Raw genomic sequence first — 25,312 nt, 5'->3', positions numbered from 1 at the left:
AAATGATGTATGATGAATTAGTTTTCTAGAAAATATGCTTATTTAAATTAATTTAAAAATAAGGGTGGGAATTATATTCCCTGTAGTGAGTGATACAGTCTGTTCCTCACTGAAAACACACAATCTTTATAAAAACAGTAGATGTTATCGCCATTCATATCAAATTAATTTAGTTCTTAATAGCTGATATGAATTATGGCAAAACACTGGTAATAATATCAGTATAGGCCTAAGAAAAGCGCATATAAGCTGGTACCATCAATGTACAAAGGCTGATTGAAATGTAATGAGACTGCCTGTTTTTCTGTCCCATAAGTAGACATGGCAACGCTATGATGGTTATTGTGAAGCTCATACATCGATGTGTCTGAACCTGCGGTTGGACTGTCGTAGTCTTCTTTGTTTGGTCACAGCGAGTGGAAGATCTTCGTACGATTCGTCATGGTGGATGTGGAAGACGTGTCTGTGAGATTACGTCAGAGATGTGTGATTGAATTTTGTGTTAAACTTGGAAAAAGTGGCGATGAAACTCATGAAATGCTACGGCAAGCATACGGTGGAGAAACAATTTGGCGTGCTGCAGTATTTCGGTGGTGGAAGCAATTCAAAGAGGGTAATATACTGTACGAGTGACTGATGAAGCGTGTTCTGGGAGACCACCCACTGCGGGTACAGATGTCAACATTTCCAAAGCTGCGGAGATGTTGCAAAATGACAGAAGGTAACTTTACAAGAACTTTCGGTTTCACCTGTCAACTCATTCGAAAGAGTTCAGCATATTGTGACAAAGGAACTGAAAATGCATCGTGTGTGCACTAGATGGGTACCCAGAAATCTCACAGAAGAGCAGATGCCACGTCAAGTTGAATCATGCAAGAACACCATTCGAATGTTGGAGAGGATACCAGATTTCCTGACATCGTTTGTGACGTGGGACAAATCGTAGATTCGTCATTATGATCCGGAATCCAAACAACAGTCCAGTTTATGGAAACACGCAAATTCGCTTCCGCCCAGAAAATTATGCGCAACTCCTTTGCGTGTAAAGTCATGCTTCTGCTTTTCTTTGAAGCGCACAGTATGATCCTACAGCACTGGGTTCCCCGTGGACAGACAATTAATGGTGACTACTATGCAAACGTCCTGAAAACCCATTTGCTGAAGAAACAGTGGTTTTTGCTCCAAGACAATGCCCAACACATGTTGCTGCTGTTGCATTGAGAGCACTGACTGAAATTAATGGGACAGCACTGGAACACCCTCCATATAGCTTGTGATATCTGGGCATTCCCAACCCTGAAAAAACAACTGCGTGGAAATACGTTCTCAATAGATTATGTGAAAAATTCCACAGATGCAACACTGATAATGATGTCACAAAACAGTCTACTGCACGTCTTTGAATCGTTGTTGAAACAATTGAATGTGAAGGATGCTACTTTGTAAATAAAAAATGTTCAGATCCTGTTGAGTCATCTGATTCAGAAAATAAAAAAATATAATTAGTCTCATTACTTTTCAATCAGCCCTCATATAGGGATGTCGTTATGAGACCGGCGGCTGCGATGCTGCCGGTCTCAATACCGACAGGGGAATCCCGACAAGGGATTTCAGATAGGTGTCGAAATACCGACACCTATCGTAATCCGGACGGTGGGGGAGGTTAGGGTTAGGCACCCCTAGGGGGGAGGGTTAGGCACCACTGGGTTGGGGGAGGGTTAGGCACTAAAGGGGAGGATCAGGATGCAGGGTGGGAGGGTTAGGGGGGGGGGAGGGTAAGTATACTTACCCGACCCTTGTTGGGATATCAACCATTGGGATGCCGCTGTCGGTATTCTGACAGGAGGCATCCCGACACCCAGCATTTCATACCCATTCCCTCAAATATTTAAAATATTCAACATATGCATGTGTATAAACAAAGGTATCTTTATGGTTATGATGGCTAGCAGCGTTAAAAAGCTACTCTTTTACACAGTGTACTTGGAGGACTAATACTTCCACTTATAATGAAGCTTTATATAAGAATATTGGTGCAGTTTTTAAACACACAAACTTGATCAGATCAGGCGAGTGAAAGAAAATACATCAGAACAGTCACTAATGCCCCGTATCCACTAGCAGATATAAATTAGCGATTGCACAATTACGACATCGTAATCGTGCAATCGCTCATTAATCGCGCATGAATCGAGCATGAAAGTGTCGAAAACGACTACTGATGAGCGCTCCCGCTGGTAGTTTTCGACATCAATCATCGCCTGAACATGCTGGTCAATCTGCCGATAATAACAGATTGACCATGTTCAGGGATGAGGGAGGGTGCCTGCACTGAACGACATATCGTTCAGTGTAGGCACTGCAGGGGAAGAGTAACGATTGTACGATTACAATGTTGTAATCGTACTGTCGTTCCACTAAATGCTAGTGAATATGCACCTTTAATAGGAAAAAATGATATACACAATGTTACAATTTCAAGGTTTGCAACAGTTTATAATTATGACACACAAATGTGTCAAACATAGAAGTAGCCTGATAGCGTTAATGAGGCCGACATGGGGAAACGTAATCGGCAAGGTTGCATGCTGTAGTAATGGTAACAATAACATATGTATTTAGGTAATTAATTCTATTTGAGTATGATTGAACCGCAGATTATGTCAGGTGTAATTCTCAACCACAAAGAGCATATGCAAATTGGCAGTTCCTAGGATGTGCAACCGAAAAGATTCCAGCATGTAAACAGACGCTGTCCCAAGATAGGTACATTAAAATTACTGAATTAGATCCCAATAAAATAGGTTAATGGTTTAAGTGGCAGATGTATCTTTAGACATTCAATGAAATAGTACACTTTAGGATACAGTTAAGCCACAGACTTAAGGTGCATACACACTAGACGATATGCTCCCTGAGCGATATCGTCTAGTGTGTCCCCGGCAGGCTGTGCTCAATGTCGTTCATGACATTGAGCACAGCCGCTGAACGATATCATTAGCGATATCGTTCAGCGCCGGGCTCTCTCACCCATTCCCTGACATGCAGCAACCTGACGAGGTCGTCAGGTTGGCCTGCATGTCAGCCCGATGAACGAGGATGACGAACGACCCGCGGGAACGCGCGTCGTCGTCATCGTTCATCTTTTTTGTGTTAAAAATGGACGATAAAGTGGACGACTGAACGATAACGATATCGTTATCGTTCAGTCGTCCACTTTAATCGCCCAGTGTGTACGCACCATAAGAGCCATATTCAATTAGAGGCGAAGTTTTCGCCTGTCCGACTGTTCGCTTCATTCGCCTGTTTCAGAGGCGAATTTATTCCATGCTCGTCCCCGCTTTTCGCCTAATTCAATTGCAAAACAGGCGAAAACGGAAATAGGCGAATGCGGAACAGCCGAAAAGTGCTGAAAGAATTGGGGAAATCAGTCTGTACCCCAGAAAAAGATGCACTAACACGGGGAATCAATATAGATGTGTACTAATAGCCCTAATAAGACTATTTTGGGTACTTAAGTTGTGTAAATTGCTTGCTATTAGCGTCTTTGTAAAAGTGGTGAAGAATGGCATAAAGCTGTATTTTTTGGTGAAAATAAGTATTCATGTCAAATTTGGGGTGCTTGAAAATGGGTGCTAGCATGTTTTTATATCTCTAAAGTGAACTTTTAAAAAAACTTGAAAAATCCACCTGCAATCCCAAAAACACCTGACCCATACTTGGGGACCCCCAAGAAGTCTAATTCGCTACTTTTATGTTTATCCCCCCACTTTTTAAATTTTCACCCCAAAAATGACATGTCTTTTTGGGGGTGTTCTTAGGTTTTTGTTTGTTTTTTTTGCAGATTTGTCCTTTGGGGGGCTGTCCCAAGGGGTCTGAGTTGTTTCCCCACGTTTGCACCCCAAAAAAAGTTTGCATTTCTTTTCACCTGCTATTGATTGGAGAATCTTTTTTGGAGAATTGTTTCCACTTAGGCGAAACTGTCCTGGAATTGAATTTGGCGAATTTTCTTTTAGGCAAATTTTTCACAAAAAAACAGGCGAATTTGGCTTTTCGCCTCTAATTGAATTCCCCTCTAAATGTAACATGACAATGTTGCAAATAAAATATACACAGTCAGTTCGCAGTATCAAAACAACCGGCTAACAGCAACTTAAGCATGGTGGCTCAGCCAGCAAAAACATTGTATGCAAATTAGCAGTCTAAAATGACTTAACTGAAATGTTATACTACTTGTAGACGGGATGGGCCAGATTGGACAGATAATTGTATAGTGTATGAGCAGCATAACACAGGACTCTTTACATGATAAACAGAAAAAAGCCCTAGAGTTTGCACCCTTTGAGAAATGTTCCTTCTTACCCTCCTCCTTTCCAGGTTTTGTACTGCACCACAACCACTGGCTTATTCTTCAGTTCCGGTTTTAGTCTCTGTTCCACTTGCACATAGAAGCAATCCATATCCACCAGTGCAACCACACGCTGTGAAGAGGACTCCATAATGTTGTCCTGAGGATCACTAGACACATGGAGAAGAAACTGGTGAGAGAAGTTTAGAGCCCATAGTGTAAAATGACTCTATACCACAGGACGAATTAATTGAGAAACGATAAGCACTTAATTAAGAAAAAACTGTCCAGACAGAGCTTTTGCCATTCCCCTACTCTGATGAGTTACATGCATTTGCTCAGGGAAGATGTATCTGGAGTTCAAGTAGTATATTCCAATGGCTTAAAATCAGAGTACAGCAGGCCCATGTGGAAGAAGGTAGACGGCCACTCCGTGCACGGTACTACAGTCCACTTCATCCAAAGACTTATCCTGATGAAAAGTGCGTTTTTCTCTGAAACCACTCATGAAGATGCCAGGGCAGCGTTACCCAACTCCAGTCCTCAGGGACCCCTAACAGTGCATTTCTTAAGGCCCCCATACATCTGCCAGCGGATTGAGCGATCCTGCGATCGGATCGGAAATGCCGATCATTGATGTTCCGCGATCCGTCGCAGGATCGGTGAAATACACCATGTTAATTTCCCAGATTTGTCAATCGCGATCGGAAAATCTGAAATCCAACATGTTGGATTTCACCAATCCTATGATGCCGGATTGCAACATTGCGGCAATCCGTCACAGATGTATGGGGGGCATTACAGATCTCCTAGTTGGTGCACAGGTGTCTTAATTACAAGCTGTCACATTTTACAAGGTCCACAGGGGAAACTAATTATTTCAATTGTGAAACTGAGGAGATCTGTAAAACACGCACTGCTTGGGGTCCCTGAGGACTGGTTTTGGAAAACACTGCACTAGGGCACAGGTTCTCAAACGCACGTTTTCCAAGTTCCTTCACAGAATGACAAGTGAAATAATTAGAACCACCTGTGGATCTTTTAAAATGAATGCACCTGCTAGGTGACCTGGAAAACATGAACTGTTTGGAGTCCTGAGGACCAAATTATCGTCTAGTGCACAGGTTCTCAAACTCGGTCCTCAGGACCCCAAACAGTGCATGTTTTGCAGGTCTCCTCACAGAATCACAGGAAAAATAAGTAGTTCCACCTGTGGAACTTCTAAAACATGCCTGGCCAACCTGTGGCTCTCCAGCTGCTGTAAAACTACAAGTCCCAGCATGCCCTGCCACGGTTTTACCATTAGGGAATACTAAAACTGTGGCAAGGCATGCTGGGAAGTGTAGTTTCACAACAGCTGGAGAGCCACAGGTTGGCCAGGCCTGTTCTAAAATGTGTCAGTGAGTAATAAATACACCTGTGCACCTGCTAAGTGACCTGGAAAATGTGACCTGTGTGGGGTCCTGAGGACCGAGTTTGAGAACCTCTGGTCTAGTGTGTTTCCAGCCTTATGGTATCTCACATCTCTAGGTGTGACTGCTCTGTCTCATATCTCTAATACCCCTTTTACACTGACTTAAAAATCCAGGGTTGATGCAAGTGAATGTGATTTTTGTTGGTGTAAACGGATCAACCCGGGTCCAGTAACCCGGAGATCTTACCCGGCTAGCTTACAGGGCTGAGAAGGGGACGATCCCGTGTCACCCTGCAGTGTAAATGGCTTGTTGCGGGGTTGACTGCTCTGTTTTACATCTCTGGATGCGACTGCTCTCTCTTACATCTCTAGTGTCACGACTAGGGTTTCTCGGCATGGCGGTCAGCGGATGATACCTGTGAGGACGCTATGGAGAGGGGTGTCTGGCGGTGGTGCAGGTGTATGGCGGGGAGCATTGGCTGTGCATGGCCCTGTGCGGGCATGTTGTCATTCTGGGCTGGTTAGGCCTGGTGGTGTTTCCATTCCGCTCCGGCATGGGCGCTGCCATCTTGCCCCTGGCCATGTGACCTAGTCGCCCTATCCTGGTGTGTCACGTGTTCTCTCTCTGGCCTGTCACAGCAGAGCACTGGGTATTTAAGGGAGTTCAGAGCTCCCTTTCATTGCCGGTGCAACGTGTTTCAGAAAGAGTTCCTGTGCTCATACACCAGTCGTTGGAATTCCTGTCTAGCCTGCTTCACCTTGCCTACTCCAACTCTGCTGGATTCCCCTGCCTCCTTCAATTGCCTCTCCCTTGCCTGAGTACCCGAGTCTCCTGTACCCTGCACCTTGCCTCCACTGGATCCTGTTTTCTTCAGCCTGCACTTCACTTCAGCCTCTCAAACCTGGAATACTGGACTGTCTCCTGTTTGTCACTACCTCTTGTGCACCTTATTATTACCCAGACTTTTATGTTGCCATTTCCATGTATACTAAACCACTCATTAAAAGTTCCACGTTCTCTTTTAAACCTGCTTCAGTGTCTGCTCCTAATACCACTCCGGGTCCACAACAAAACCAGAACCTCACATCTAGGTGTGACTGCTCTGTCTTACATCTCTAGGTGCGACTGTTCTGTCTTACATCTCTAGGTGCGACTGCTCTCTCTTACATCCCTAGGTGCGACTGCACTGTCTTACATCCCTAGGTGCGACTGCTCTCTTACATCCCTAGGTGCGACTGCTCTCTCTTACATCCCTAGGTGTGACTGCTCTCTCTTACATCCCTAGGGATGACTGCTCTCTCTTACATCCCTAGGGATGACTGCTCCCTCTTACATCCCTAGGGATGACTGCTCCCTCTTACATCCCTAGGGATGACTGCTCTCTTACATCCCTAGGGATGACTGCTCTCTCTTCATCCCTAGGGATGACTGCTCTCTTACATCTCTAGGTGCGAGTGCTCTCTTACATCTCTAGGTGCGACTGCTCTCTCTTCATCCCTAGGGATGACTGCTCTCTTACATCTCTAGGTGCGAGTGCTCTCTTACATCTCTAGGTGCGACTGCTCTCTCTTCATCCCTAGGGATGACTGCTCTCTTACATCTCTAGGTGCGAGTGCTCTCTTACATCTCTAGGTGCGACTGCTCTCTCTTACATCCCTAGGGATGACTGCTGTCTTACATCTCTAGGTGCGAGTGCTCTCTCTTACATCCCTAGGGATGACTGCTCTCTTACATCTCTAGGTGCGAGTGCTCTCTTACATCTCTAGGTGCGACTGCTCTCTCTTACATCCCTAGGGATGACTGCTGTCTTACATCTCTAGGTGTGACTGCTCTGTTTTACATCTCTAGGTGTGACTGCTCTGTCTCTTGCAGCTCAAGATGTGAGAGACAGTCAGCATGAGCAGTCACGCCTAGAGATGTGAAAAAGTCAGCGTGTGAAGTCACACCCAGAGATGTGAGACAGTGTGTGCAGTCACACCTAGGGATCCATTTATCAATAATCGCATTTGCAACGCGATCTAGGTGCGATATTATGCAGTATGCAATCATAGTTCCGGGGTGTATTGAAGAGGACCTGCAGGGATAGGGCCTCCGAAAGCAATGTGCTCGCAGTAAAGAGACTGTCTCTTCACTATTGTGCTGGTCTACTGCGCTTGTGCAGAGGCCAATGGGGGGGAGCAACACACCTCTCCTGGTAATTTTTGCGATGTATAGTCCATAGGCTACAGTAGCACAATGCCATCTTTAGAAGGTGTAAGCTTCAGAGACCAAACTCAGCTTGGTAAATCTGACAGCATCTCATCCACCATAGAAACCTATGGGAGCTGCTCTTGTCGGAAATGGAGAGATCTGCGATCACTCCATAATACATCTGGGGGATACTAAATATTTGTGAATAGGCTCCCTAGAGATGTGAGAGACAGTCAATGTGAGCAGTAGCACCTAGTGCTGTGAGAAACCGTCAAAGAGCAGTCACGCCTAAACAGAGACCATCAGCGTGTGCAGTCACACCTAGACATTTGAAAGACAGTCAACATGAGCAGTCACACTCATAGAGATGTGAGAGACAGTCAGCGTGTACAATCACCTAGAGATGTGAGACAGTCAATGTGAGCAGTCACACCTAGAGATGTGAGAGACAGCAGTCACATCTCTAGGAGTGAATGTCCTCTGACATCTCAAGGGGTGACTGCTCTCTGTCTCTCACATCTCTAGGTGTTACTACTCTATGAATGTCTCACATCTCTAGGAGTGACTGCTCTTTGACTGCGTCTCACATCTTTAGGAGTGACTGCTCTCTGTCTCTCACATCTCTAGTAGTGACTGCTCTCTCTTACATCTCTAGGTGCGACTGCGCTCTCTCACATCTCTAGGAGTGACTGCTCTCTGACTGTCTGACCTATAGGTGGTGTCTCTGTCTTTATCCGTATCTAGGTGTCACTGTCACTCACCATGTAACAGTGTTGTTAGTGATTACATAAATTTAAGGATAGAATCAAATAGCCATACCGATATTACAGAATATTTAAATGTCCATTAAATCTTACAATGTTCCTCTTCTTTCTTTAATCTTTTTTTTCCTTGCGGGTTATCCACATAAAAAAGAATAAGAACCGAACATGTGTAGATTCTTCAATTTTCTGTAGGTTTTATATAGAAGAGTGAAAGACCACCACACCGAAGTTATAAAGTGGTGATACATAGTGTGAGTGATATCCCCTTAAATGATTAAATCACGGGGTGAAGTACCATACTCACTTGTTAAACAGAATACACATGTATATAGCAGTATCTTTATCGACTGCACTTGCCAATAACGACACCAAACGTGTGATGTACACCCAACGTGGTCTGTCCAAGTATACCTTACTCACTTAGCACCATGTCACACATGAGACCATTCATGTGTGGGGTTGCTTCTCAACCATGGGAGTGGGCTCACTCACAATTTTGCCTAAGAACACAGCCATGAATAAAAAAAAATGGTACCAAAACATCCTCTAAGAGTAACTTCTCCCAACCATCCAACAGAACAGTTTGGTGACGAACAATGCCTTTTCCAGCATGATTCAGCACCTTGCCATAAGGCAAAAGTGATAACTAAGTGGCTCGGGGAACAAAACATGGACATTTTGAGTCCATGGCCAGGAAACTCTCCAGACCTTAATCCCATTAAGAACTTGTGGTCAATCCTCAAGAGGCGAGTGGACAAACAAAAACCCACAAATTCTGACAAACTCCAAGCATTGATTAGGCAAGAATGGGCGGCCATCAGTCAATATGTGGCCCAGAAGTTGATCGACAGCATGCCAGGGCAAATTGCAGAGGTCTTGAAAAAGAAGGGTCAACACTGCAAATACTGACTCTTTGCATAAAAATTTAATTATCAATAAAAGCCTTTGACACTTATGAAATGATTGTAATTTACTTCAGTATACCATAGTAACATCTGACGAAAAGGTCTAAAAACACTGAAGCAGCATTACAGTGTACTTTTTAAAAACCAATACTTGTGTCATTCTCAAAACTTTTGGCCATGGCTGTACACATAAAAACATACCCTGTCCTTCCTACAGATAACCTAGACATGAATCGCCCGCTCCGGGACCGGTAGTAAAGCGTACATAGCGTGGGTTAATCCGGGAGTGCCGGAGTCACTGAAATCCGGAACTGCGCTACCCGGAAGCCTCTACGTTCCACCTAGTGGAACGCATGCCGAGACTACCCAGCTGACTTTGTGGGTTCGTAATCGGCTGGGGACTCCAGTTTCCCCCGAGACCAGAAATTCAGCTTCTTGTGTTCCAGACACTTAGCGTTCCCGCTAGGCTGTTTTAGCGGGGCGCGGCGCCCTGGCCTCCTTCTGGAGGGCAAAAAGCGCCCTGCCCTAACAGCCTGCGGGAGCTGTTCTCACCCGCGGGACGCAGTGTCCCGCGGGTGGACAAACATGCGGTGATCCGGTCACCGCCGGAAAATAGACGCCGGGCGCATGCGCCCGGCATCTATTCTCCCTTTCTGCAGCGCTTGGGGGCTGCCCGGCATGTCCGTAAGCGCCGGGCACGCCCCCAAGTATGACGAAAAGGGGACGCGTCTTATAGACACGCCCCTTTTCATAACCACGCCCCCTTTTCGGGCGCGCGCACAAGATTGCCCTCTCTAGCTCCAGCGCCCTGCCTGCCGCCGGAGCTAGAGGGAACACTAGACACTGACATGCAAACCTGAAATATAAGGCTTGCGGTTGTAATGAACATAGAGATATAACGGGACCAGTGTTTAATCCTACATAGAGAATAATGAGGTTTAGATTAGAAGTGTATTTTCTCATATTAAAAAATATATCATAAAATTTGTTTAAAAAAATATATAATTATAATCATTCTATATATTTAATTTCTTTTAAAATTCTATTAAAAAGGGGGGAAAAACACAAATATAAGAACCATTTTAATTCAAAATCGGCATTTAAACCTCCAGTAGATAGTGTTCCTAATTTAAATATCCATGAACATTTTAGAGTGGTCCACAATTGCTCAGTTAAGGACTTTATTAGATTTGTGGGGATACAGAACATAAAACCTAATTGGAGAGACAGAGATATTGAGGGAAATCTGGCAAGGGCAGAGATGCAATGGATAACAGGATTTTGGTACTTACCGATAAATCCCTGTCTCCGATTCCATAGGGGACACTGGAGGCTTCATGACAGTGGGGGTATAGACGGTGCTAAGTGGGAGCTGGCACTTTATATTTTAGAAGTGACTAGCTCCTCCCCCTCTATACCCCCCTACAAGCCGTGTCTTAAGAAACTGTGCCCGAGAAAAGCTGGAAGAAACAAACGTAAGAGGAGGAAGTGAAGCAAGTACACATAACAACAACACGGTACATGTATAAAGTTTGAAATAACACTACAAAAAGAAAAACATCAACCAGTCATAACTTATAATGACTATAACCATGGCAGGAACAGCGCAGGGTGGGCGTCCAGTATCCCGTATCCCCTATGGAATCGGAGAAAGGGATTTATCAGTAAGTACCAAAATTCTGTTTTCTCCTTCATCCACTAGGGGACACTGGAGGCTTCATGACAGTGGGGACGTCCCAGAGCTCCTATTACTACGGACGGGAGAGCGCTGAGAATCCTGCAAAACAGCACAGCCATACTTTGCTGCAGAGGCCGCGAACGTGTAAAATCTGTAAAAACGGAGAAAGGTATGCTGGCTCGACCAAGTGGCCGCCCGGCAAAGCAACTCCATGGAAACCCCGCGAGCAGCCACCCATGAGGAACCCACTGAGCGAGTGGAATGTGCAGTAATAGAAAAAGGAGGCTCCTTGGAGGAGGCACATATGCGTGACTGATGGTCAGACGAACCCAGCATGCAAGCGTCTGTTTGGAGGCTGGCCAAACAGGACGAGCAGCGTCATATAAGACAGAGCGTCTGTTTTACGTATAGCTGCAGTCCGTTTCACATAGATCTGAAGAGCTCTAACGACGTACAAGGATCTTGAAGTTGGTGAATCCTGTGGAAGAATCGGTACCACAATAGGTTGATTGATGTGGAAAGCTGAAACCACTTTGGGAAGGAATTCCATTCTCGTACGGAGTCCCGCCCTATTCAAGTGAAATACCAAGCATGGAGGACGACAGGATAGGGCCCCAAGCTCCGAAACCCGTCTGGCTGAGGCCAGCGCGAGTAGAAGTACCACCTTCCATGAAAGGTATTTAAACTCCACAGTCTCCAAAGGTTCAAACAGAGGAGATTGGAAGAAGGAAAGGACCACATCCATATCCCATGGAGCCGTCGGAGGCACAAAGGGTGGTTGTAACCTGATAACTCCTTGCAGAAAGGTCTGAATATCCGGAATTAAGGCCAGCTTCTTCTGGAAAAATACAGACAGTGCCGAAATTTGAACTTTCAGGGAACCCAGGCGTAGTCCGGCCGAGAAGCCTGCTTGCAGAAAAAGCAGGAGTCTGGCTAGACTAAAAACTGTAGGAGGCGACTCTCACCTTTCACACCATGAAACATAAGCCCTCCAAATACGGTGGTAATGTTTCGAAGTAACTTCTTTCCGGGCTCGAAGCATAGTAGGGATTATCCTGGATGGGATTCCTCTTCGTTGTAATATGGCCCTTTCAACAGCCACGCCGTCAAACGTAGCTGCCTTAATTCTGGATAGATTAAAGGACCCTGTTGTAAGAGATCTTCTCTCAGAGGTAAGGGCCATGGATCATCGATCAGCAGAAGGTGGAGGTTGGAATACCAGGCTCTGCTAGGCCAATCCTGAGCCACTAAGAGAACCTTGGACCTCTCCCTCTTGTTGCGTTGCAGAATCCGAGGGAGAAGAGGAAAAGGAGGGAACAGATAGACAAAACGGAACCGCCATGGTGTTGACAGTGCGTCCACTGCAATGAAAATTGCTGAAATCATACATGACGCTTGCTCAACCACTCTTTTAGAGACTACACCTTTTTTTCTGCTCCTCACCGTTCATACTCAAGAATCGATCTAATCCTCTGCAGTCTATTAGTCTAAAAACACTTCACTAACTCTGAAACTGTCTCGAACTCTTGGTCCGACCACTCAATTGTCACCTCTTCTTTTGACCTTTTGGATACCCCGGTCACCTGGCCCCCTTGGAGACTCAATTAGACGCTATTAAAAATTCCTCACTTCCGAGCAAAGATCACAGATATTTTGAAGGACTATTTCTCCCTTAACGTGCCTGATTCTGGCTGTTCTCCAATTATCTGGGAAGCTCATAAATGCGTCCTCCGGGGCTATATTATCAGCTATGCCTCACATAGGAATAAGAAACAAACAACTCCTCAAGTCCATTACGGAACAGGTCCATCAGTTGGAATCTCTTCATAAACGTACCCCTACGGATGCCATTTACAGACAATTGGTTGTAGTGTAATCTGCACTCAGCGCTATTATCTCAGAGAAGATTGAGAAATCCCTTAAAAGGTTAAACCAGCGCTTCTATGAAAAAGACAATAAGGCAGACACTTTACTAACCAACCGCCTGAGGGCTCGCAAATCTCTTTTAGCAATTCCGGCACTCAAGGATCTCTCCAATATAATCCCCTTAAAATGAACTCTATTTTTAGGGATTATTATACTCACCTCTACAATCTCAAAAATCATGATTCTCCCCAACCCGCCCCGTCTATTCCTACTTCTGAATACCTTTCCTCCTGTGTCCTACCTCAGATTGATTCTGTCACTGCTGCAGATCTTAGTTTTCCCATAACTGAAGAATTAATTATGGCCCTTAAAACCCAGAAACCCTCAAGCACCAGGTCCAGACGGGCTCCCCTTTTCATATTACAAGACCTTTCAAGGTTCTCTCACTCCCCACCTTACAACCTCCTTTAATCATGTCTTTGAGGGCAGCTTATTTCCTTCAGGTACCACTAGAGCCAAAATCACGGTCATCCCAAAGCCAGGTAAGGATCCCCAACTTGTGACTAATTATCATCCAATATCCCTTTTAAACACTGACCTCAAACTTTTCGCTTAAATACTAGCAAATAGATTAAATCCTATCATCCCTTCTCTCATCCACCCAGACCAGGTGGGCTTTGTGCCTACCCGCCAAGCACTTGATAATACCAGAAGAACAGTAGACTTAATCCATCATGGCAATACCCTTAAGCTCCCCTCTCTCCTTCTTGCCCTTGACGCCGAGAAGGCCTTTGATAGGGTCTCTTGGCCTTTTATAACTGATACTCTACTTGGCTTTGGCTTCATGGGCAATTTTCTCCAAGCCATTAAAGCGCTATATTTCAATCCCTCCACTTCAGTTTTAACAGGAGGCCTTCTTTCAGACCCCTTCCCTAACTCAAATGGAACCAGGCAGGGAGGCCCACTCTCCCCACTTATCTATGCTCTGATAATAGAGCCCCTAGCCTGTAGGATTCGAGGGAATACCGATATCTCTGGTATCTTTATTGGCAATTCCTCACACAAACTCTCTCTTTTCGCTGATGATGTCCTCCTCACCCTCACCAACCCCCTGATCTCTCTCACAAATCTCTTCAAGGAATTATCTCTATATGGCAACTTGTCTGGCTGCAAGGTAAACCACGATAAATCTGAAGCACTGCCCATCCATATTCCAAGTGCATCCCTGGACCTCCTTCGTCTTAATTTCACTTTCGCCTGGAGGATAGATTCTATTAAATACCTTGGAATCCATCTTACAAAATCTTATCACAGTCTGTACAAAGCAAACTATCCCCCCTTATTCCGTGCAATTGAGCAAGATATTTCTCGTTGGCGTACTTTTTATCTCCTGGATAGGACGCATAAATGCAATAAAAATTTTCTTCCCAAACTATATCTTTTTCAGACCCTCCCTGTTCCTGTACCCCCCCCCTCTGTTCTCTCTTCTCATCAATCACTCTACGGTAAGTTCACTTGGAGCTACAGAAGACCTCGGCTTCGCAGGGAGATTCTTTTCAAAAGTTCAGTAACAGGAGCTCCTCAATCGTGTTTGATTTGTGTCCAAAATGGAGTACATCACTAGTCTTCAAAACAATAATGTGGACAAGTTTCACGAAATTTGGTCCCCGTGGTATAAGTTCAACAATGCGACCCTTCCTGGTCTATCTTGAACACTTATTCTCTATCCTGGTGTTAGTCTAATATATATATTTATTTATTGTTTTTAATATTTATTTTCTGCTGCCCCTTTTTCTCTCTCCCTTTTCACGGCTCGCTTCTCCTCGCCTCCAACTCTTTTTCCCCCTTAATCCTCCTAGTCTTTAATTCTTGTCCATTAACGTCTCTCTGACAAGTTTTTGTAGCTCTTTTATTAATTTTTTAAATATGTTTATAGGATTCAAAGTTACAATTTGATAAATTTTCCACGATAAGTGGAGTTTTTTGGCTCCCATAATCAATACCCTGATGTTTTCTAATAATAATTGTTACTACTCTAGGTTCTAAGTTTATTGTATCACATCCATCTTTATATGTTCGACAAATGGAAAGAAAGAGAGAAGGACAAAAAATATATAACATAGAAATGTGGTTTGAAAACTAATGTTTGATTGTCTCCTTTTCCGCTCCTTGATGATTCAGGATGCATATGTCTGTTTCTGTTTTATATTTTTGTCTCACATTTTGACAAATAAAAAGATCATAAAAAAAGAGAACTGCTGAAATCGCTACCGTGAACTTTTCTGCCTACAGTAGGATGTGGCTTACTTCCTTCATTGCCGCCCAGCTTCGGGTTTCACCCTGTCGGTTTATGTACGCCACTGCCGTGGCGTTGTCCGACTGAACTCTGACTGCTCGGCCCCGCAACAGGTTGTGTGCTGGTTGAAGAGTGTAGAACACTGCCCGTAATTCCAGATGTTTATCGGCAGATTCGCTTCCTGTGAGGTCCAGCGGCCTTGGAAGTGGTGTTCCCAAATCACTGCCCCCCACCCTCTCAGACTCGCATCTGTGGTGAGGAGAGCCCAATCCCACAAACCGAATCTCTTGCCATCCAAAAGGTGCGACAAGTTCAGCCACCAGAGAAGGGATATCCAAGTTCTGGGACTTAACCTCACACGTTGGTGGAGGAAAAGATGGGATCCTGACCATCGGGAGAGGAGGTCGAGTTGAAACGTACTGGAGTAGAAACGTCCGTAAGGAATGGCCTCGAATGTCGCCGCCATCTTTCCCATGAGTCGAATGCAGACGTGCACCGATACTTGACGATGTCGAAGGACCGTCCTCACCATCTCCTGAATGGAGGCTGCCTTTTCCTGGGGAAGGAAAACCCGCTGACATAATGTGTCCAGTATCATTCCTAGAAACTGGAGCCTCTGTGTCTGTTACAGATGAGACTTGGGAAAGTTCAGGATCCACCCGTAACCTATGAGGAGCTTGTGAGTTACTGCAATGTTCTGTAGTAATTGTTCTCTGGAATGAGCCTTCAGAAGGAGATCGTCCAAGTAAGGGATAATCATGATCCCTTGTTTCCGAAGGAGACCCATCATCACCGCCATGACCTTCGTGAATACCCTGGGGGCTGATGATAAGCCAAAGGGTAAGGCCTGAAACTGGAAATGTGATTTCCAAATGGCGAATCTCAGAAATGCCTGGTGAGGGAGTCAGATAGGGATGTGAAGGTAGACGTCCTTGATATCTAGAGATACCATGAATTCGCGCAATAACCGACTGAAGGGACTCCGATATTGAACTTGAAAATTTTCAGGTAGGGATTGAGATCCTTCCAGTTCAGAATAGATCTGACCGAGCCATCCTTCTTCGGAACCACGAACAAACTGGAGTAGAAACTTTGTCCGGTCTGATGCCTGGGAACTTGGACCAAAACCCTCACGGACACAAGTTTTTCAATTACCTGTTGTAATACGACACTCCTGTCGTTGGAAACTGGCAAACCTGTTGTGAAAAACCGTGGGGGAGGTTGAAACTGAAAATCGAGTTTGTATCCCTGGGTGATGAGGTCCCGAACCCAAGCGTCTGTACAAGATTCTGTCCATACTTCTCTGAAGTCCCGAAAACATGTTCCCACCTTGGGGGCCCCCAGGTGAGAGGGAAGCCCGTCATGGACTAGGTTTGGTAGTGGACTTACTCTCCTGTTGAGCAGATATTGCTGCGAATCTGCCACGACCTCTGGAACCATGGGATGTAGTAGGTCCTCCTCTGGAGCGACCACGGAAACAACCCAGAGAACGAAAGAACCTAAATGAGTGCCCCGAGTAGGGCCTTCTAGGAAGCGGAGCAGCGAACGGAAGATAAGTGGATTTACCCCCAGTAGCCTGAGAAATCCACTTATCAAGTTCAGCTCCAAATAAGACACTTCCACAGCTTTTTTCGTTTCCGCCTACCATTGACGAAGCCAAAGCGCCCTGTGCACTGAAACCGCCACAGTTGAAGTTCTGGAGGCAAGATTACAAACATCCTTGGACGCCTCTCCAAGGTAGGCTGCAGCTTCCCATATGTGTTCTGCTAGAGGAATAAGTTCCTCCACCGGGAGCTGGTCTCTCATCCCGTCAGCTAACCGTTTTGCCCAAACCTCAATAGCTAGTCCAGCAGCTTACAATCGCAGGACGCAAAGTCACCCCGGCAGCTGTATAAATGGACTTGAGAGTATTCTCCAATCTCCTGTCCGATGTCTCTCTTCAAAAACGTGGCTCCAGGGACGGGTAGAATAGTCTTTTTTGATGGACGACAGACCTGCTTGTAGGAGGAGTCTCACAAGATTTTCTGCTATCTGCAGGAAAAGAATACAAAGAGAACAACCGCCGGGACATCTGAAAATGTTTATCCGGATGTTCCCAAGCTGAAACCAGAAGAGAATCTAGTTCTTCTGAAATTGGAAACAAAGTAACCTGCCTTTGCTTTGTTATAAAGACGGCCGTGCAGGCTCCTTTTCCTCATCTTCTATCTGCAATACTTGTCGAATTGCGGAAATTAAACCTTCTATTCCTTGGGACACAGGCTCAGGTTCCTCTTGGAGCTCCTCAGGCGACTCCCGAGTATATTCGCCCTTCTCTAGAGCCGGCATTTCCTCTTCCTCCCAGTCGTCCAACTGGAGAGCTTTTTTGAGACCTGCGGTGAGGGTCCCGATGACGTGGCATGGGATGACGCCATGGCTTTTGTGCTCCCTTCCATAGATTAACTAAAAACCGCGCCCATGCCGGCTCTTCTATAGTAGCTGATGTAGAAATTTCTCTCTCTTTACGAGAAGCCTCCAGTTCAGCAGAGAGATGGTACATACAAAACCCACACAAAACAGTAAAATGTAGTGGAGAGGGCGAACAGGTAGAAACTGAGATAAGCAGAGGTAGGAGAGAAGGGCAGAAAAGGAGTATCACACTTACCCCCTTAAGCGCTTCCAGCAGTGCTAAAAACGTTAGGCACATTAACCAAGTAACTTTGAGAATAAAGTAGTTACTGTCTGCCTAAATGCTCTCCTAACCAGCCTTAACCCCACTGTGCACTTACAGGACAGGTCTGGCTCTCAGCCTCAGCGCAGCATCAGCAGCACACAGTGTCCTCCGTGTAATGTCCGCTAGCACACTTCAGAGAAGCGATGTGGCCGCTGGGAGTAAGGTGCAGGACTCCGGAGTTAGGCTCCACCCCCCCCGCTATGGCACTCACTTCAATGTAGAAAGCGCGCTGTGTGAGGGAGACCCCACATAGCTGCTACTGTATGCCATCTAGCTCCGTTAATCGGAGCCACTGCTGTCTATAAAAAGACCTGTGAAGCTGTTTAACCTGCCTACCTCGCTAATCGAGGTAACCAGTGTATACTTAGACTGCCTGGCTGCCGGAGACGGTTAGACTAACCGGGGACCTTTCTGCGCACAGCGGCATGCAGTACCCCCAGAGACAGTGGTCTCTTTTGTAGTCAGGGACTACAAAATGCTGCCTGTCATTCCTCATAGCTTGTTAGCTTCTGCGCTATTATAAAACGCTAGAAACCCGTAGGAGAATGAGCCAACACTACCAGCTCCTCTCGGGCACAATCTTATGGAGCATACACACGGTCAGATTTGTCAGACTTGTCAGATTTGTCAGATGAACGACTGAACGATTGGACGATTTGAACGATTTTGCCAAAGTTTTGAACGATTTGAACGATTGAACGATTTTTGACTGCATTAAAATGAATGGAATCGTCCAAGTCTGACTGCAAACCCATCAGATGTCAGATATCGTTATCTGACAAACGGGAACGCGCATCGTTGATCGTCCATCGTTCAGGCATGTCAGATATGAACGATTTTCCTTCAGATATGAACGACTGAACGATTTTTAAATCGTTATCGTTCATATCTGAAGGAAAAATCTGATCGTGTGTATGCACCATAAGACTGGGCTTGTAGGGGGATATAGAGGGGGAGGAGCTAGTCACACTTCTAAAATTTAAAGTGCCAGCTCCCACTTAGCACCATCTACACCCCCACTGTCATGAAGTCTCCAGTGTCCCCTAGTGGATGAAGGAGAAATTTAAATTAGGAACACTATCTCCTGGAGGCTTAAATGCCAATTTTGAATTAAAATGGTTCTTATGATATTTGTTTTTTTCCCCCATTTTTAATAGCATTTTAAAAGAAATTAAATATATAGAATGATTATAATTATATATTTTTTAACTAATTTTATATTTTTTATAATATGAGAAAATACACATCTAATCTAAGCCCCATTATCCTGTACGTAGGATTATATCTCTATGTTCATTACAACCGCAAGCCTTATATTTCAGGTCTGTGTGTCAATTGTCTGGAACGCAAGAAGCTGAATTCCTGGTGTCGGGGGAAGCTTGAGTCCCCGGCCGATGACGAATCCACAGAGTCAGGTGGGTAGTCTCGGCATGTGTTCCACTAGGTAGAACGCAGAGACTTCTGGTTAGCGCAGTTCCGACTTTCAGTGACTCCGGAACACCTGGATTAACCCACGCTATGTATGCCTGACTACGTCCCGGAGCGGGCGATTCGTGTCTAGGTTATCTGTAGGAAGGACGGGGGGTTCGAAACGTGTTGGCCGTGGGAGTTAGTGCAACTTTTTGTAAAAAAAAAAAAACTTCTTGAAAATCCTGAACGATTTAGAGGTATTTCAAGTGTTTTATATAGTTGATCCGGACTGCTATACATATGTTTACCATCCATATGCACTTTCTACCCTCTGCTTGTCTTGAGATCAAAGTTTTTCTTGAACTGTTCCTGTGATTTTTATCCTGGTTTTTATGCAAAGATTGGTTTTAAGTTTCACGTGGAATAAATGTGTTTTTTGCTACATATCAACTTAGTGTTTATCGTATATTGGAGGACTGAGTGGAAAGATACCTTTATATGAAAAATCTGCACATCTGTTGAGTAGGGTACGCAGCCCCTCTTTGTTTGAAGATATCTGTACTCCTTATCAAGATACCATGATAAGCATGTCACCATAATGGTACTAAGTGAGTAAGGTATATTATACTTGGACAGACCACGTTGGGTGTACATTACACGTTTGGTGTCGCTCCTGGCAAGTTCAGTCGATCAAGCTACTGCTAGATACATGTGTATTCTGTTTAAGCAGGGAGTAGGGTACGTCACCCTGTGATTTAATCATTTAAGGGGATATCGCTCACACTATATATCACCACATTATAACTTTGGTGCGGTGGTCTTTCGCTCTTCTATATAAAACCTAGAGAAAATTGAATCTACACGTTTGGTTTTCTTTTTTTATGTGGATAACACACGAGGAAAAAAAGATGAAAGAGGAACATTGTAAGATCTAATGGACATTTAAATAGTCTGTAATATCGTTAGCGCTCTTTAATTCTATCCTTAAACTTATGTATTCGGTATATGTTATTTTCTCATATTGGGCAAATATGAGAAAGTTGGAGCAGCTTTGTACCGTATTGCACCTGAGCATCTCCTTTGATATAAACGAGGGGTCTATTTACTAAGCAGTGTTAGGAGACAGAGTGAAAAGTGTTAAGAAAGTGATAAGGTGCCAGCCAATCAGCTCCCAACTGTCATCTCACAGGCTGTGTTTGAAAAATGACAGTTGGGAGCTGATTGGCTGGCACCTTATCACTTTCCACTCTGTCTCCTAACATTGCTTAGTAAATAGACCCCTGAGTGTTGTTAGTGATGACTGTCTCTGAGCATGTACCCGTCTCTCATCAATTCTGGGTGTCACAGACTCTCAGCATGTAACTGTCTCTCACTCACCGTCCTCTCAGTCAGTCAGCCTGTAGCAGCTGATCAGGTCCCCCTCTCCCTCAGCTTCCCGCCGTACCACTGACAAGTCAGTGACGTCAAAGCTCAGGGCGGCGCATGCGCAGAGAGACGCGGTCGCATGATGTCAATGCGCATGGGCCAAGGGGGTGCACTGCGCCCAGTGCGCATGCTCCATGCTGCCCATGCTTGGGTACTGTGCATGCACATGCGCGGCCAGTGACCAGTCCGGCTGTCCTCATTGTGGTCCCCGGTCTCTCCTTTGAGTCCTTACGGAATACACCGGTGAGGATGGCGGAGCAGGTGAAGAATCTGTGCGAGCAGCTGGTGCAAGCTGTGACGGTCATCATGGAGCCGGGTTCCCCCCATGAGCTCAGATTGGAGGCGCTAAAGGTGAGGGCGGGGGTTAGAGACGACGTGGGGCTGCATCATAAGGGTGACGTGGGGTTGCAGCATTGGGGTACAGGGAGGATGTGAGGCTGTAGCATATGGGTACAGGGAGGATGCGAGGTGCAGCATAGGGGGATGTGAGGCTGCATCATTTGGGTACAGGGGGATGTGAGTGCAGAAATGGGGTTTGTGAGGCTGCAGAAATGGGGTACAGGGGGCGCAGGGCTGCAGCGTGGGGGTCATGGGGCTGCAGCATTGGTATATAGCGAGGGTCACAAGGTAGGCTAATTGGACTTATAGGGGAAGTGGGGCTGGGGACATTGGGGTGCAGTGTATGGGCGCAGAAGGGACTTTAGTGTGCAGTAAGGACGTGGGACTCGGCAGGGACTTGAGGATGTATTATTGGAGCACAGTAGGGGCCTTGGGGCTGTATAATTTCAGCTCAGGAGGCACATAAGAGAATTTGGTGTAAATTATTATGACTATTATTATATTTGTGAAGTCATGTTGGTTGACAAAGTTTGTTGTAATCCTTCTTTTTCTGCAGTTCTGTGAGAACTTCAAGGAGGAGTGCCCGGTCTGTGTACCCTGTGGTTTGCAGCTGGCGGAGAAGACACAGCCTCCAGTCATCAGACATTTTGGATTACAGGTTCTGGAGCATGTTGTCAAGTAAGAAAAGGGCATCATGAGGCTGGGGAAGGTTCCTCTTTGTTGTGCTCTGGGGGACCATCGAGTCCGGGGCAGTCTTGGAGAACAGATACTTCTGTTCTGCCTCCCTGGTGGTGCCAGACACATCTGTGGTTTGTTGGAGGGTGAATCTGTTAGGCTGGCAGGTCCATGGTGCACTGGGGCTGATCATGTTAGGCAGTTGGGTAGATTTGCATAAGCCACATGAATGGATGGATGTTGGAGTGAGCACAGAATAGTGGGGTTCCTGTCATGCGGTTGTTAGGAGACTGACTGGTCACACACACACCTGTAATTGCTTCTAGCTGTGAATATGTCGTGTTTTCCTCTATGAATGAGTGTTGTTAGAGGGTCTGCTCTCGAGGATACTCGCACACCTGGCACGTCAGATTGTGCTGCACATGAGTGGTTTATTGTCGCAGAGCTGTGACAGGACGTAGAGAGCTGTGTACAGTTATATTCTGTGGTTTCCACCCTCTCCACGGCTTTCATGGACGGCTGACTTCTCAACCTTCCTGAAGGCTGTAACCCTTTTCAATCAGGAAATTGTGTGTTTCTTATGTTTGTTTGTAAAAAGAAAGTGAGAAAAAAATAGACTTCTCTGAATAGACCTAATGGCACAAATAAATACATCTTGTTTACAAATTTGTTCTCGCACCAGACATGGACGTGTAAATAGACACATTACGCATTTGTACACACTATGGACGCATAAGTAGATAAACATCTTACAATTGCGCATGCATAGTAGATACATGTCCTACATATGCACCCATGGTGCATGCATAAATACAGTAGATACACGACATACATTAGCATATAAGGCACATGTGTAAATAGGTTCATGACACATTGGGCCTGATTCAGACCCGCTCGCAAGCGGGTCGATGGTCCCCCACTGGCACGCGCCGCCTCCGGCGTGCACATGCGCGAGACCCGTCCTGTGTCTGAAGTTCAGGCGCAAAGGGGCTCGCTACAAGACAGAGCGGCTGTTGATGGTGAGTGACAGCTCACCCTGTTTTGTAGGCGGGGAGGGGGGGTGGCTGCACAAACGCAGGCGTCCCCTTAGGAATGCCTGGCGTTTGTGGGCGGCCCGATGTTTAGGCACTGCGCATGCGCTGCATCCGGTGTGCGTGAGCCCCGCCAAGCGACTGAAGTTCAGTCGCTACGGGGCTCGCAACAAGACGGGGCGGCTGTGGATGGTGAGTGACAGCTCACCCCGTTTTGTGGGCGGGGAGGGGGGTGGCTGCACAAACGCAGGTGTTCCCTTAGGAACGCCTGGTGTTTGTGGGCGGCCCTACTGAGATCACTCGTGATGTCAGTAGTGGACTTCCTGCTCTATTAGAGCAGGAAGTCCACTCGGGCTTGTGGGAGCCGAGACCCTACCAGAGGGTCTCGTCGCAAGCCCGATGGTCGCGATAATCGTGATGGACTCCAGGCCGCTCGCACAAGCTGTGGGTGGTCACCCACAACTTTGCGAACGGCCAGGAGAAAAAAAAACACACCCTGATTCAGAGCGAGCGGCTCTGAATCAGGCCCACAGTACAGGCTTTTGTTTTGAAATGGGCCCCTAAGCCAGAGGTTCCCAGATGCAGTCCTCAAGGCACCTCAACAGTTCCGGTTTTAGAGATGGTCATGGTTCAGCACAGGTACTAATTAAGCCACCTCTGGTCAAGCATGGATGTCCTTCAAACCAGGACTGTTAGGGTGCCTTAAGGACTGAGTTTGGGAACCTCTGCCTAGGCGAAACGCACATTAACTACCTCCTGTACTGGGTCCCTGTGATGCACAAAAGGACCCGTGTTCTCACCCATGCCGTTGGGCTGCCGATCATGCTGACTATTCTAGATGCTGTGCCGCATACACATGCATAGTAACGGCTTACCACAGCGTTAGAGGCTCTGCACGACACATATCAGCAGCGGGAGCAGTGGTCCTGCTTCCAGACTTTGGTGGCACCACACACACAGAGGACCTCACTACACATACTAAGGTACTATCCCTTTACCATCTCTATACACACTCTCTCATCTGGACTTTACTGAGAGCACCCTGCAATGTCCTAGGATACCAAGGTGTTTACCTGCCTTAAGATATCCAACAGTAGACACGGGTCTCGGTACTAATTTTCTTTTCAACTATTCTTGCTCTCATTCTCCCTCATGTGTGAGCAAACCGGTGAGACAGCAGAAGCAGGAAGATATCCCTAGTTTGGAACTTTGGGCCTGATTCAGACCCACTCGCGAGCGGCTGTCCGCTCGCAAGTGGGTCGATGGTCTGCACTGCGCATGCGCACGACGGAGGGAGCTCCGTCGTGCGCATGCGCGAGATGCGACGAGCGAAGGACTTTCCTTCGCTCGTAGTGTCTGATCAAAGGGGGCGTGCTGTCGATGTTGATTGACAGCACGCCCCCTTTGGTGGGCGTGCCGGGGCCGTTGCTGTCAGACGGAGGCGTTCCCACGGGAACGCCTACCGTCAGAAGCCGGCCCCACTGACATCACTAGTGATATCAGTGGGAGTGATTTTGGCTCTGATAGAGCCAAAATCACTCCTGGCCTTGTGCTCTGCTCGCAGTGGCGATGGTCAAGACCATCGCGACCATCATCCTGCACGCTCGTATATGCTGTGGGTGGTGACCCACAGCTATACGAGCGTCCAGGAGGACGCTCCATATTTATGGAGGTGCGCCCTGATTCAGAGCGAGCGCTCTGGTCAGAGCATCCAGCTCTGAATCAGGCCCTTTATCCCTATCTCTCTCTCACATGTGCCCTCCGGAGAGTCAATAATCCATATACCAGAGGGGGTTTATGGCTGATATGAGATCAGTGAATATTTAAGATTTACTCATACCATGAACTGCATTCAATTGCAAATTATACCTCAAATAGTTACATTTGTTATATACTGAGCAATTTCTTTGCAGTAACAAATAAATGCGAATGTCATTGAATGTGTAAAAATTCATTTATACTGCTAAATTGCTTTCAGCTACTAATTATAACTCGGCCACCTGGGTTACAGATCAGACTGCGTTATAGTTACTTGCTACAAATGAATTGATGTGACAAGTATTATCTGCTACAGTTTGTGTACACATCCTAACTTTTCTGTATGAGGAAATTCTCTACATGTGTCTTTATTTGAGCCCTTTAAGTATTAATCGGCTAACATTCTATGCATATATAACTTAGTTTAATGATCATTAAGTGACCGCAACATGGGTGCATATTTTCAGGTACTTGTTAGGGAACACAGTTTGGCCATTTAAAC

The 25,312-nt window shown here is 46.0% G+C and overlaps 2 protein-coding genes across 2 annotated transcripts in view; one reads left to right on the top strand and one right to left on the bottom strand.

Annotated features, from left to right (window-relative positions):
- The window catches only part of POLH (DNA polymerase eta), a 44,854-nt gene extending 23,779 nt beyond the window's left edge, over positions 1–21,075 (bottom strand). The window contains exons 1-2 of the mRNA XM_088442999.1: positions 20,960–21,075; positions 4,363–4,518 (exon numbers count right to left, since the gene is read on the bottom strand). Of these exons, the coding sequence (XP_088299125.1) occupies positions 4,363–4,499 (137 nt within the window). The 5' untranslated portion in view covers positions 4,500–4,518; positions 20,960–21,075. The remainder of the gene's footprint in view (positions 1–4,362; positions 4,519–20,959) is intronic.
- The window catches only part of XPO5 (exportin 5), a 78,253-nt gene continuing 74,012 nt past the window's right edge, over positions 21,072–25,312 (top strand). The window contains exons 1-2 of the mRNA XM_088442998.1: positions 21,072–21,358; positions 21,903–22,024. Coding sequence (XP_088299124.1) covers positions 21,257–21,358; positions 21,903–22,024 — 224 coding nt within the window. The 5' untranslated portion in view covers positions 21,072–21,256. The remainder of the gene's footprint in view (positions 21,359–21,902; positions 22,025–25,312) is intronic.

This window comes from Taudactylus pleione, unplaced genomic scaffold (assembly GCF_031769625.1).
Source record: "Taudactylus pleione unplaced genomic scaffold, aTauple2 ptg000320l, whole genome shotgun sequence".
Lineage (NCBI taxonomy): Eukaryota > Metazoa > Chordata > Amphibia > Anura > Myobatrachidae > Taudactylus > Taudactylus pleione.
This window is presented reverse-complemented; position numbering and strand designations above follow the sequence as displayed.